This window comes from Dermacentor andersoni, chromosome 2 (assembly GCF_023375885.2).
Source record: "Dermacentor andersoni chromosome 2, qqDerAnde1_hic_scaffold, whole genome shotgun sequence".
NCBI classification, from domain to species: domain Eukaryota; kingdom Metazoa; phylum Arthropoda; class Arachnida; order Ixodida; family Ixodidae; genus Dermacentor; species Dermacentor andersoni.
In genome coordinates, this window is record NC_092815.1 from 123,708,263 (window position 1) to 123,721,999 (window position 13,737).

A 13,737-nucleotide genomic window follows, 5' to 3' on the forward strand; every position below is an offset into this window, starting at 1 on the left:
AGTTGATATTTCTAGTCGCTTGGCAATTTAATTCTCCTGGTGTTCAGGCTGAGTGTTGAATTTTATTAACTCCTGCCGTTTATATTACCTCCAAACAAACTTCAGGTAGTAATACTGATCGTCACCAGGTTACAAAAAAGAAAAAGAAAGTGTGTTGACGCAGCTTATCTACTTGAACAACTGTTGAAATGCAAGCTGTTTTGCACACGTCTATATTTCTAACACCCTTTAGTTCAGCGCACTTTCTCACAGGTTCCTTATCTTTAATGCGGTTAACATTATTTGGGAACTTCGCCCAATATGCGCTATATATGCCTGTTTCTCTGGCGCTCTTACCAGTTCATCTACCGCGGTGCCCTTGTCCCACCCTCTTGGTTAGGTATCATATGCGTAACAGATCTATAGACTTGGGAGTGTTACCCAGTGCCGCAACTCACCACCATGACGGTGGACGTAAAACATTCTTTCCGCCGCAGGCGTCACGTAGTGCGTAAAATCGGGAGCAGGCAACTGGCCAATAAACCGTCGTGTTCTATTTGATGGCAACAAAGCTGCCGGAGTCGAGACACTCGCTGTGTAATGAACGAGAAGAAGGGAAACCGAGGGGCCCAATTTTTGTTAGTCACGATCACGTAACTCCTACAGGCAATAAAATCAAGAAAGCATAGGGCAAATTACTTTTTCTTAATCGAAATGTAAAAATGATGAAGCAAGGAAAGAATACTACAGTCTTATAAACAAAACCGGAAGGCAATGAGTTTATTTAAACTCAGTCATACGCACGCACGGTTTCCAGCATTCAGACAGCACTTTTCTGATCGCCGCGATACCCGTTACTGAACAAGCCTAAAAAAGCACTCAAACAAATAGCGTCCAATTATACTTTATTACGAAACAACCATAGACATCACGAGAATGTGCAAATATCCACCGCACAGCTAACTCGTTCTACGCTAAACAACATGAAAATGGTGGAGGTTGGATTGTAGTTACTCAGTGAATTTGCCCTAGCACTCATGTCTTGCTTTCCTTTCACAACTTTCGTTGATTTAAGCAATCGCCAATGTCATGAGCGAAGCTTTAATTTTTATTCACAAATAGTACGCACACACAAAACGACTGTCGACAAGTTACCTACAGAACGAGGACGATTACAGACTATATGACAAGAAACAGCAATTCATGAAACACTACAAACAAACTGGAGAAGTTTTTTCGCTCACACATGTACGCATAAGGTGTCATAAATGTATTGAAATTCGTCGAAGCGCAAAGACGGAGGTGGCAAGAAAGCTTTAAAACCATAAAGGGCCGCGCGGGCTCTATTCACACGTATATATGAAGTTTTCGTTTTCACATTCAATATAAAGATCTTTGGCAAGGTACACGGGTGTGCTAAGTACAAATAGCTGTCTTTAAAAAGAGAAGAGAAAGTTAGCAAGTTCCTATATGACCTTACGCGCGTCTAACATTAACCACTTCTCAAAAAAGGAACGGTGCCAGAGAGAATTAACAACGATGCGAAACATGACAGTGTTGAATTTCGCTGTGAGATATGATATTGCATGCAAATACACCACTTCTCCACACATTTCATCAGCGTTACATGACAAGCGTATATACAGCAAATAGCGGCACAGCCGCTTTCTTGATCACACTATAAAACACAAAAATAAAAATAAATTTCTTGGCAGGCGTGTCCAGCACTGTCCCCACCTAAGAGATTGCAGGGAATGGAAATGCAGTCAAGGTCATGTGTCCTTACAGACAGCTTCTCTGTACCTCCAGCTTATCGTATTTGCTTCGTTTCAACACGCTGCTGGGCGAGCAATATTAAACCTTGATCAGATGTACCACAACTCGAGCTTGCAGAACATTTAGCTGCTCTAGCTGGCTAACTTATCGTTTTGGAATGAAGCAAGTGTTCTTAACGAAGACTTCGAATGTAGGAACAAGCATTAGAGTTTATCGGACCGTGATGACACGTCAGTGCAATTCAGAGCAGTGCAGAGCAGCTGCACTTCAGTGCAGTTGCAGCAATTTAGTACAGAGCAACCGCGCAAATTCTCACTGTTCTTTTGAATGGCCAAGAAAGACAATTCTGGGAATAACAAGGTTCCCCGAATCCGTCCTGGAAGCTTTTTTTGAGGCATTGTTGGGCCCCGCCGGGTTGGAGGTGTGAACAAAATCCTCCTAACATCCGCGCAGCCTTGACCGGGCGTATTTTTTTATTTATTTTTTGCAGCTTTACGTTGGATAATAAAGCTTGAAGTTACACTGGTCTTAACTAGTAGGTAACGCTCAGTCCATTTTCTGGTGCCATAAAAGTCTGTATTGTTACGAGGAAAACACGGGAAATTCAAGGCGATGAGCAAAACGAGAACAAGGTGAAAGCAGGAGCCAACGTTTCGATAAGTGCCTTGAAGAAGACAAGTCCACTTGTCGAAACGTTGGCTCCTGCTTTCACCTTGTTCTCGTTTTGCTCATTGTATTGTTACGAGACATTCAACCTTCAACCTGTTGAAGGAGCACTGGACAACTTTCAGCAGAATTTTCCCCTTTTTTTTTTCTGTTCAAAACGTCACGCTATTTACCCAACGAACACACTGTTCGGAATCGATGTTGATCACAGCTATTTTAGAAGGGGCGCTCTGCTAAGTAGCGCCCCCGCAGCCTTGTGGTACACGTATAACACCAGTCCGCGACATTTTTTCTCGCAGCACCTAGACGCTACCCGTCAGTGTGCCGGCACAAGGCACAATAACGTGCGCAGTTATTTTATCACCAGCGCACAACTTTCTACGTCCCTCAAACTTCGAAGCAGCCGCGGGGTAACCTTCTTATTTTTTTCACAGGTCGGTGACACGACCGACGAACAGCAGCAGACCCGTCGGCCTGTGCTTGATGGCGAACACGAAGGGTCGGTCGGCCGCGAAACGCGGCGTGCCGATGCGGCTCACGATGATGGCCACCGTCGAGGCGCTGGCCACCGTGCCCTTCTCGTCGATCTCCAGCGCCGCGCCGTGGTGGACGTCCTCGACGTACAGGCCTCCCTCCGCCTGCATGCCGCTCAGGTCGGCGTGGTGCTCCGAGAAGAGCGCCTTGACGCCCAGCTTCTTGAGCGGCTCCTTGAGGTCCAGGCTGCTGCGGACCGTCAGCTTGGGCAGCTCGACCTCGATGGAGCGCAGCTCGGGCTTGGCCAACACGAGGATCTGTTCGAGCCGGGCCTCGATGTCGCTCAGGTCCTTCTGGTTCCGACGCCTCGGCAGGGCGAGCACGAGGCTGCTCTCGCCCGTGTAGGGCAGCTCGAGAACGTACGCGTCGCCTTCGTACGCCAGCGGGAACTTGCCCTTGCCGCTCATCATGCGCACGGGAGAGTTGCGCGTTACGCCGCGGAAGATGCCGTCGAATGAGTCGTTCGGGTTGAACGCCTTCTCCCAGACGCCGCGAAAGTGGACGGCGTTCAGCAGAATAAGCTTGCTGAGAGGGTCCGGGGACCTGCGCGTGAGGAGAAAGTCGGCTTAGGTCGTGTTTCTCGCTATCACGTCGTATGCGTTAGGCGTGTTCTTTTCGCGGATGTGAAAGAGCGTTGGGACGCTCCACGTTGCTGGTTTCATTGATTTTTATTTCCCGAATTTCCCGCACTAGTCGCCGGAATGCGAAGCGCACGATCACGCTCTGTCGTTAGGAGGCACGGCGCGTGAATGACGGCGAATACAACTTTATTTTTGTTCATTTTTTTTAGCCGTAAGTTATCTTAGAGGATAATGTAAGGGGTCTTGTGCCTCAGGTGAAAACATGTGCATGTAAAATACTGAAAGGCAGAACTGTGGCACCTATTGTTGTATTTTTTGCTCATTAGTTCTAACTAAGGCCGGTGGCTTATACTAACGAGCTCCTGTAGAAGTCTTAGGGAGCGTAACACGTGTAGTGCAGCATTAATAAAAGCGCCTATGATATGTTCTACGCGAAGAAAAGTAACACCGTCAATAAAACGAACGTTTAGCCGAAATTGTTAGCTCTTAGCTTTCATGTGTCTTATGATTTCCCTTTATAATATACCCATCTGTGCCCCTTACAAGGAGAACCGTTGTCATAAGAAGCATCATCAGAGAACTAATTGAATTCCTAAGTCCTCGTCATGCAGATACAGGGACAGTTTCTCGGATTATTTTCCCTTTTGAATAACACACATGGCCCTGCTACATATGCCACAAAAGTATAGCAGGCTGTGAGAATGGGAACTGTCAGGGTGCCAATAAATTTAAGTAGATAAAAAATATAAAGTGAGAAACATTACGATATCTCAAGGTGGTGAAGAACTTTGTTTCCATATAGTAAGTCAAGCTAAATTGTGGGCCAATTGGTCGCGTCCGGACAGGACAAGGTAGATTAACTCTGAATTTACTTCAGAATACGTTATTCTTGTCTGTTTCCGTTGCTCCGACATTCGGATGATAGTGCGAATTATCTGTGGATAAGTTACAAATAATTGAGGGTAGAAGCTACAAGGATCGCTAGCACTAGCCCTTCGTTACGTATTACATAAGTTTTTATGACATCGATTCGATGAAGCGTTGTGCGAATAATCTACGTCAAACTAAAGGAGCTCCCAGAAATGTTCTGATCTGACATTTACGGTCACGCCTAAGTGAAACATCCTGGCATTCAACACCCACTACAGCCTTAATGCGCGCCTGGTCGCTCGTAAGCAGGCCTGTTCGGGTTTCCCCCCGGCGGAGCCGGATCTCAATCATCGATGGGTTACACAAGCGAAAAATGTTGCTTTCGCCTGAGAGTTAAACGCCGACGGCATCGTACTACTCTCACCGAGCCACCACACATCCACACCGCACACGTACATCAGTTGGAATTTTATTGACCGATGAAAATTACGACTTTCTACGTGTGAACTAATGCGCAGGACCGTTCACTTGAGTATCTCCGGCAACGCCAACACCTCCTTCTTGCCCGTCGACCACTGAATCCCCTCACATGTATTCCTCGCTTACGAAACTCAAATGTTGGTCAGATTTATCCCGATGTGACAAATATAAATACACTCTCCTTATCAACGTTACCGACGGTAGATAAACGAAATTGAGTCTGATCGAGTCACCAACCTTTTCTAAATTTGGCTTCTATTTATCTCTTTAAGACACGTTACACAAAACAATGCATTAATGGCTTGTCGGTGCCAAACACATATATGTATGAACAAACATGGTTTTACTGATTGTTGGGTCAAATGTTTCAAGTTCGTCTCAGGTCTTTCCTGTTGTAGACTGTCAGAAGCTGTACTTTTTTCACGCCCTGCTTTTTCTAGGATCGACAAAGAGCTTACCGCAGCAAATACTCCCTGTCCCCACAGTTCCTGCTTTAAAATAAAAGATGTTAATCTACATATCCGTGTCGATATTTTCACATAGGCAGGACCTTTTCACGTCTGTCCAATGTTTCTGCGGGGACCAAAAAATATCTTTGCGACTCATTTACCCGATGCCCCCCACATACTGTGCTCTAGAAGAAGGCACGTTGCCCTACATGTCGACGTCTGGCTGCTTACCTTCGCAGGGCGTCCTTGATGCGACCTCCCGTAAGCCGAGACACTTCGCCGTTGACTCGGCTGAGCAGGTCCTCCGAGCGCGAGAAATCCACCTCCATGACGCCGCCGTCGTCCAGGTACTCGTCCAGGTTGGCCCGGTACTCCGGCGACACGGGGTCTCCCGCCCTTGTGAGCGCGATGCTGGTCGAGACCAGCTCGCTCGAACTGGTCAGCAGGTGCCTGGCGATCTGGCGTTGAGCGGCGAGCGTCGCCGCCGGGTCCTCGAAGCGATCCACGGCCAGTGCGCGAGACAGCTCGGCCGCCGTCTCGTTGCGGGCTCCCAGCAGGACCATGGCGAGCACGCGACTCAGACTCCACGGGGAGAAGAAGAGGTTCCCCGTCGCGCTGGCGTTCGCGTACGCCCGGTACAGGGCCAGGCCGAAGTCGTTGCTGGCCTTCGCCACGCCTTCGGGCACGACGTCGGCAGGGCCCGGAGCTCCGCCGTCGACGAGGTTATTGGGCTGGCCATTGGCGGGAGCGGCGAGGCAACGGAAGACGATGCACGAGCCGAGGAGGGCGAAGATCGCTGCTCGGGGCAGCCTAGAAGACTGCATCTTGTGCTGAAGAAGGTGTTGACGGAGACTTGACGGGGCCGCAGTTTCGTCGAGTATCGGCTGCACCAAAGTCGCTCGCGTCTCCGTGTACGTATGGAATGGCTCAGAATGAGACTGACGCGAGTGCGGTATTCGGTGTCGACGCCTCCAGTGAACAGTCGGGAACGAAGGACGAAGACCTCCCTTGCGAGGAGAAAGAAGAACAAAAAACGGTGTCAAGAAGAGCGCGCCACAGGCAGCGGAGGTATGACGGCTGCCGTAAGCCGGCCGGCCCGTTAATACCGAGGCCGCAGAGCACAAGGCGAGAAGGAAGGGCGAGGTGTGTGTGCCGCACGTGTGTGCGTGTGTGAGGTAGCGCCTAATCGAGAACCGGTCACGTGTGAGGGACCCAGCCCCCGACAGCAGCGCAAACGTGCGTTACCCTTCGCACCGCATCCTCGCTCGGCCGAAGGAAAACTAGAATTGACTATCGAAACAGTGGGAGAGACACGGGCGTCGCTTCAATCACGAGGCAACGAGGGCATGCCCAGCGCGTCACGGAGGTGGGGGCTCACGGTCTGGTGACGTCAGAGGCGTCTCTCTTCTTACCGCCTATGTTTTGTGAAGTTATCCTCGCCTGTCATATGGGCTGTCAGCGCGGCCCGCTGCTAAGGAACCACGAGTGCAACAAGTGCTGACCATATATATGTAAGTAGGAAAAGGGGAAACGGTAAGGGTGTCGAAATTGTATAACTGACAGCCCCAAGCGGCGTTCCCTTCTGTTGCGACTCTCAGCGGTAATGGCCATATCACACTGATGACGTTAGCCATAGGTGAGACAGCAGTCTTATCACGCGAGCTGACAGCGCCTGTCTCTCTCACTTGGCTTCTTATTTCGTGCCTTCAGCACTTCAGGCTGCAAGATCTGCGTCCTTCAGGGGGTCAGCAAGTATCGCGTAGCCCTCATTGAGAATGTCGCTGCGATAAAAAACATGGTTAGCGCTGCATATGTATTGTTTTTCTTTAATATCTACAGTTATCTACGCTTTGCATTGAATAGCACATTATTATTTTTTTATTTTGCCATTTAGGTTAATAAGGCCGTTGGATTACTCCAGGAAGCAAATAATCGCGAGTTTTCGCTATGCAACATTACATTTCGCATTGAGTTTCGCGATCCTTATGTGGACAACGCACTATGGCAATGTCATTTGAAGAAATGACGTGTGTGTGTTGGGGGGGGGGGGGGGGGGGCGTTTGCATGCGTAGTTTGTTATCGACGCAGCCACTGTACGGCCAATTTTCAAACGCGGCCAAGCACCAAGGATGCGCGACAACGCCTTATTCTAGCCAATATCCCATACACATGAGAATGAAAACACCAAACACGATTTCTGATTTTTCCAGTCACTTTCTACTGGCACGCGTTTCATCTCCTGGCAACGCGAACTAGGCTACGCCCTATGTGATAACATAATTTATGTTGCTTGTATTCTCAACACCCGCACATACTGCTATGATAAACTACATGTTCAATCTAATTGCCTTATGGGGTTTTAAGTGCCAAAACCACGAGCTGATTATGAGGCACGCTGTAGTACGTGGGGCACTATGGAATTTTCTGGAACTATGGAACCACCTGGGATTCCTTAAGGTGCACCTAAACCTAAGTATTCGAGCGTTCTTTTGCGTTCCAACCCAAGAGAAATGCGGCTGCCTCAGCCGGGATCGAACCCTCGAACTCAAGCTCGGCAGTGCAACGCCGTAGGCAGTGCGCTAATACGGCGGGAAATGTTTCATTCAGGATCGAGCTAAGCATAGGGGAGGGTCAGGCTAATGAGCGTTATGGGTCTGTACCATGTCGGATGTCACACGTGAAAATAAAATACACTTTAAGACGCTTTATGTGTAGTAAATACAAATATCTATATCTTCTTTTCATTTTCTTTCATTTCCTTTTCGTGTCTTGCTTTCATATTGCCTGCAAGCGCTTTCAGTTAAACGAGGCCCCTTTGAGAACGGGGCTCTGATCCTACTTAGCGCCGATATTAGACCTTCGCTGAGCTCGTTATACCCAGAGGTTCCCCATCTATCATTTTTTGTTACGCTGAGTTTGGTAACTCAAAATTCCAATTTAAGCACGAGTGTTAACGCACGGCCTATATAGCCTCGTTTTCGATTCGCTTGAGCGAGTTTTCAGTTATGGAGAACTCAGCAAAGCGTATACTAATAAATTATTGCTATACTAAGTATTTTTACGCAATATTTCATCGTAGTGGTGTTTTGTTTTTCACAAGTTTATTCTCTAAAGACCGAAATAAAGTGAGCAAGATTAGTTGTCCTGAATTTCGTGCAGTGGGCGTTGTGCTTAGGCATTGCATAGGGAGCCTACATGAACAGAAAAAAAAAAGCAGAGCTTACGTGAAGGTTCCCTATCATTGCAGGGTTAAAGCGGCCCTAAGGATAAGCAGTAAATCATTTAAACATTGTAAAGTCTCTTTCAAAACTCCATTTTTGTTACATTGAAGCTAAGAGGTTCTGGTTGGGTTGTTAGTTGGGGTTTAATGGCACAAAGGCAACTAAGGCCATGCTGCGCCAGTCACAAGACAACTAAGAGGTTCTATACTAGATAACCTTGGTTCTTTCTCTCGCTAAGATGATCTATTCTAGAGAAAGAACCAATGTTCAATACGGTGAACACAAGCCAAACATGTATTCTTGAATTTTCGCTCCTATACCCTATAGCGTCGGTACGTCTTTGTGAAATCACCGACCTCCATTTTTTTGCTTTTTTTGTATTTGAAGTGCTGTGGCGCAAGTAATCGTTCTCGAACGTGCTAAGGTCAACCTTTGGCTCATTCAGAATACAACGCAGACCACCGATAAAACGTTATTCGGGCCCGAGCAAACTTTGTCAAAATTCATGACGTCGCTGCTGGCTGTTGGGGGAGCTGCAAGGAAGCATCACCGCTCATCATCAGTTTGACTTAAGCTCCCTCTCATGCTAAGAAGGGCTTTTTAGGCATTCCAGAAGGCTTATTTACTAATTCAGTTCAACTTAGTTTTCTCTTAGTGTCCCCTTCAAAGGAGTAATGTCATGACATTTCTGGCTTCACTTTTTCATGTGCTTCATATCAAGGTCTTCGACCTTGAAACCCTAAAAACAAAATAAAAGATACTGGGAAGTAAAGCTTCTAAGTATTCAAGTTTCCCAGTATGTGGTCACGTGGTAGCGGAACATCGTGACGTTTTGGCATTCGCTCCAGCTCGCTCGGAGGTCTGTTTGGTGGACGACCGAGCGAGTCGGAGCGATTGCCACAACGTCGCAGTGTACTGCTACCACGTGACCACACTTAGTGTCATGATGTCACTCCCCTCTTCCAACCTCCACCTCCCCCCCCCCACCCACACACCTTCTGAGAAACCAAACCGAAGCTGGTCGTAAATAGCTGTTGCAGTAAACTGTGGAGTGCGCTCTGAGGTCAGGCAGCATATTTCCTTTAGAATTCCGAGGTTGAGGAGAACGTTGACCACTTCTTGTGCCACTGTCCACAATTTCAAGCACAAAGGCAATCTTTGTCCAACACACTGACGAAATTAGATGGTCGTTCTCTGAGTGAACGGACAGTACTAGAGCACCGTCCCCACCGATCATCGGCTCAAAAGGCAGTTAATGCACTTTTGTGCTTTCTCATAAGGTCTGGCTTGCACGAGCGGCTTTGACACAAGTGCTGTCCGTGCACGTCTCTATACCATCTCTCTCTCCCTTCTCTCTTCCCTGAGCGTAGGGTAGCCAACCACTCTTGACTGGCTAATATCCCTGCCTCCCTTATCTCTCTCTCTCTCTCTCTCTCGAGGTTGAGGACCTTCGCTCTAAAGCACAAAAACTAAAACTCAAGAACTTCATCTCAGTAATATGTTAAGCTTCCACTGAGCGTTTTCCCCGCCGTGCCTGCCTACCATTGCTATACTAACAAAAACGACGTGCAGCTAGCTGGTGGAGCTGCGTGAACCACCGCGAGGAGACGAGAATAGCGCTCGCCTGGAGCTACGACGCGCCACCGTCATCCGACGCCGCCAGGCGGACGAGGAACGAGTCCTCCACAAAGACGCGGAAATGAAAAACCTCCAGCGGGAAGTTCGGACACCTGCTGCTCCGCAAGACTCGCCGGGGCTGCTTCCGTCGGGTGTAGGTTTACGCGGCGTCTCTTGCGAAAAAAACAATCCGGCTCGCGACACGCATTCGTGTACGACGCGTTACAATGCCACGAAGAATTGATCCTAAGAAATAGAAGCGGATTGTGCTCTGCTTTTCTGAAAAGCTCGTAGCATAGAGTTTCCCACAAAAAATCACTAGGGGGAACTCTGCCGCTAGTGTCTACGGAAACTTCCAAGTGCGGTGGTTCAGCTGCAGCATATAGGAATGATGGGCAGTGCGTAGACTTGCCTAAACTTCGTCCTTCTGGCTTCAGAAGGATTTACGACCTCGCAATGCAGTCATTTTCACCAAAATATTGCGCTATCAATTCAATAATCCGCAATAACCACGAATGCGAGCAGAGGCTTATTGCCTGCCTCTGTTTAGAAAACTTTGATTTCTTAGAAATATAGAAAAATTTAACGCAATAATTACATTACACCCGAAGAACGTCTGAAGCCGCAAGCGCGAAGATTAGGTAAATCCCTGCACTGTCTTATCATTCCTATTGTAGCTGAACGATGGCAACACCACTGTATACCCGCGAATAATTTTGGCTGGAACTATGTGTCTCATGTCTGGACTGCGACATCGGGCTGCGCACACAGCACGCCACGCCCCATTTTAGAGGCCATGCGTCGTGGGTCTTTGAGGTGTGGTAGTGTAATTACTGGCGTTCCCTGTTAACCAGTTACTTTGCTACAATATGTTATGTAAGTCCATGATTGTAAAGAACGTTCAATTCACTCTTTACCGTTACTGGCTTCTATTGCGAGCCCTCCAATAAATAAGGGATCTGGAATTGGCAAATTTGTGAATGTACTGTCAGATGTTTCGCCTGTGGGAATGGCGCCTAGCGACAGCCGGCTTCGCTGGTGAACGGCATGCATCCATTTGGCATGTCTTCTCTATACTCACAAGGCCGCATCTCATATATGCGGTTGCTTGAGGAGAAGCGTTAACCGGGCAGAGAACGGAGCTCTTGTCTTTTAACTAAGCGTGTTCTTATCGCCTCGCACGAGCTGAAGGCCGACCTAAGGGCAGCCTTTGACACTGACCGTCGTATCTATAGGCCTATCCAGTTTCCCTGTTCATGGTGTATCTAGTGCCAAGGTCTCGGTTGAGAAACAACTTTTCCAAATATTTAAAAACAAGATGCACTCTGCACTTCGAAAGGCTGCTATCTGAAGCTAGAGTCACTGCAAGGGCGTTGCTTCTTCAACTAGTGGGCAGGAATACACTTGACACTTGACAGGAATGCAAATTAGCCCTGAGTGGGCCTCCTCGCCATACTGCACTCTGCTGAACGACATTGAGGACCCACTGGTTTGTTAATTTATGCAATTTCTTTTTGTGTTGCACCGCTTTAGTTCCAAGAAGCGACCACGAATACTTGTGTATTAATTTATCTGCGCAATGCGGAAATGTTCTCTGTCATTGTAACAAAATAGCTGTCATATGCTGTAGGCTGAGATATTGCGGCTTTACATCTTATCAAGTCTGCGTTTGGAAGAACGTTTTAGAACACTTTCTTTTTTGCCTGAAGTAACGCTTAACGAAAATTATTCGCTTCTATTAGGGAGAAGAGTGATCTCACGAGCGCCGAAAACACAGACAAAAAAAAGAAGTGGCCTCCTCTGCATTGGCACTCAATTTCAGCGTGGCAAGAAGGCAACGCCCAGCCACAATCGGGCAAAATGGCTTCGAGCCCTTGAGTGTGCTAATAAATAAAATATTTTATTTCGCTGTGATAGCCAGCTGCTTTCTAGGAAATGAGGATGAAGTTGCGCGCTGATCACGACCACAGCGTTACGTTTTCCTTATACGCGGCCTGACTGATGACAACATTTGCCTTGACATTTCAAAGGTCCGCACCCCGTCACCCCGTTGCGGCTGCCCGAGTAGTTTCCCCGTCGTTACTAGCCCACAATCTCATCACAAACAGCCCTTGTTATCACTATCGTGCTATCGCTTCGACGACGCAGCAAACGACAATGAAACAAGATATCCAAGAAGAGCGACTCCCATACAGCCCCAAATCCTGACCGTCGCGCTAAACTTACACGTTCCATGCACGCATACCGCGCGTGTCGTACGCATAACGTGCGAACTAAATACCGGTAGGATATACGCACTTACCTGGGAGACGTTCGCTCGCACCGTTCTGTAGGCGAAAGCCTAGTCCCGCAGCCGAGAAAACCGGCGAGTTTTCCTCTTGGGACCACACGCTACCTTCGTAGCAGAGCCGATGTCATCCGGGCCTTCGAGGGAGGACGGCCGCATAAGAAAACAAAAAGTTCCGCGTAGGGGAGCCGAGCAGGCCGAAGGAGTGGGGCAGGCGTCAGATGAGGAAAGAAGCAGGCGAAACGGAGAGACGAACACGCTCGCGTGTAGTGGGCGAGCGAGGGAATCCTTCGCGCACGCAACGCGACGACGATGGCGACGACTGTACTACCACTACGGTGGCCGCGAGGCGGTCAACAGGGAGAGTGTGTTTCGACGGCGGCCGGCACCAGAGACGGGGCCCGATAGCGGGGCGACGACGGGAGCGCGCGTGCGTCTTGTCTATACGCGCGCACTGCGAGCGGCCGAGTGGTTTTTGTGGTAGTGGTTGGTGCGCGTGGCGGCGGGCGCCCCGTGTGGCCCCGTACACACCTCGCGCCGGGCGACCTCGCGTTCCCGGGCGGCGGCGGTGGGGCGGTGTTTATTTTTCGTTTCGCCTTGGGGCTTGGTTCTCGTGCATGCAGCGTTTCGGAGGGAGGAGAAGGGAACGAGTTTCCGCCGTCGTCGCGGCCAGCGTGCGTGCGACCGCGGCCGCTGGCATGGTCCCTCGCTCGTGCGTGGTGGCCGCGGGGCACGGGCGCCCGAACGGGCGCCTGTTTACAACTCGCCGCGGGAGACGGGCAACGCAGACGCTTCTCTCTCTCTCTCTCTTTTTCCACTTCCTTGGGCACGGACAGACGCGTCAAAAATATTTGCACGCGTGTACCTAGCTCTCCCCTCGTGCGACAACAACGAGGTCTCATTGAAACGACCTGTTGTTACAACGAAGCGCGCGAGTTACGGGTGGAAGTACGACCCCCCTCTGATTTGGCACGGACCGACGACTCGAAGTGTAAGTCGCCGGTCCGTGGAATGAAAACACGTTTCCGAACGTTGCAGCAACCGGTGTTACCCACAGATGGGACCACCACTTCGTTCGTGAGAAATCAAACTAAAATGTAACAATGAGATAATGAGATTAGAGGAGGGATAGCAATAACAACAAATTCAAAAAAAAATTAAGTTGCGGAGATTATTGTCCCGTAACTGCGCAGTAGGTGGGTCATCAGGAACGCCGTATTGGAGGACTAACAAGGACGCTCTTGAATTTCGATCCCATGCGAAGTGCGGCCGCGGGA

The 13,737-nt window shown here is 49.0% G+C and overlaps 1 protein-coding gene across 1 annotated transcript; it reads right to left on the reverse strand.

Moving 5' to 3' along the window:
* Positions 1-731: 731 nt before the first annotated feature.
* Positions 732-13,167, reverse strand: LOC126541285 (leukocyte elastase inhibitor A-like). The gene is made up of 3 exons (XM_050187992.3): positions 12,476-13,167; positions 5,567-6,342; positions 732-3,498 (listed from the first exon to the last, which is right to left on the reverse strand). Exons 2-3 carry the CDS (start codon positions 6,157-6,159, stop codon positions 2,850-2,852), a joined length of 1,242 nt encoding a protein of 413 aa, XP_050043949.1. The 5' UTR covers positions 6,160-6,342; positions 12,476-13,167; the 3' UTR covers positions 732-2,849.
* Positions 13,168-13,737: the final 570 nt, after the last annotated feature.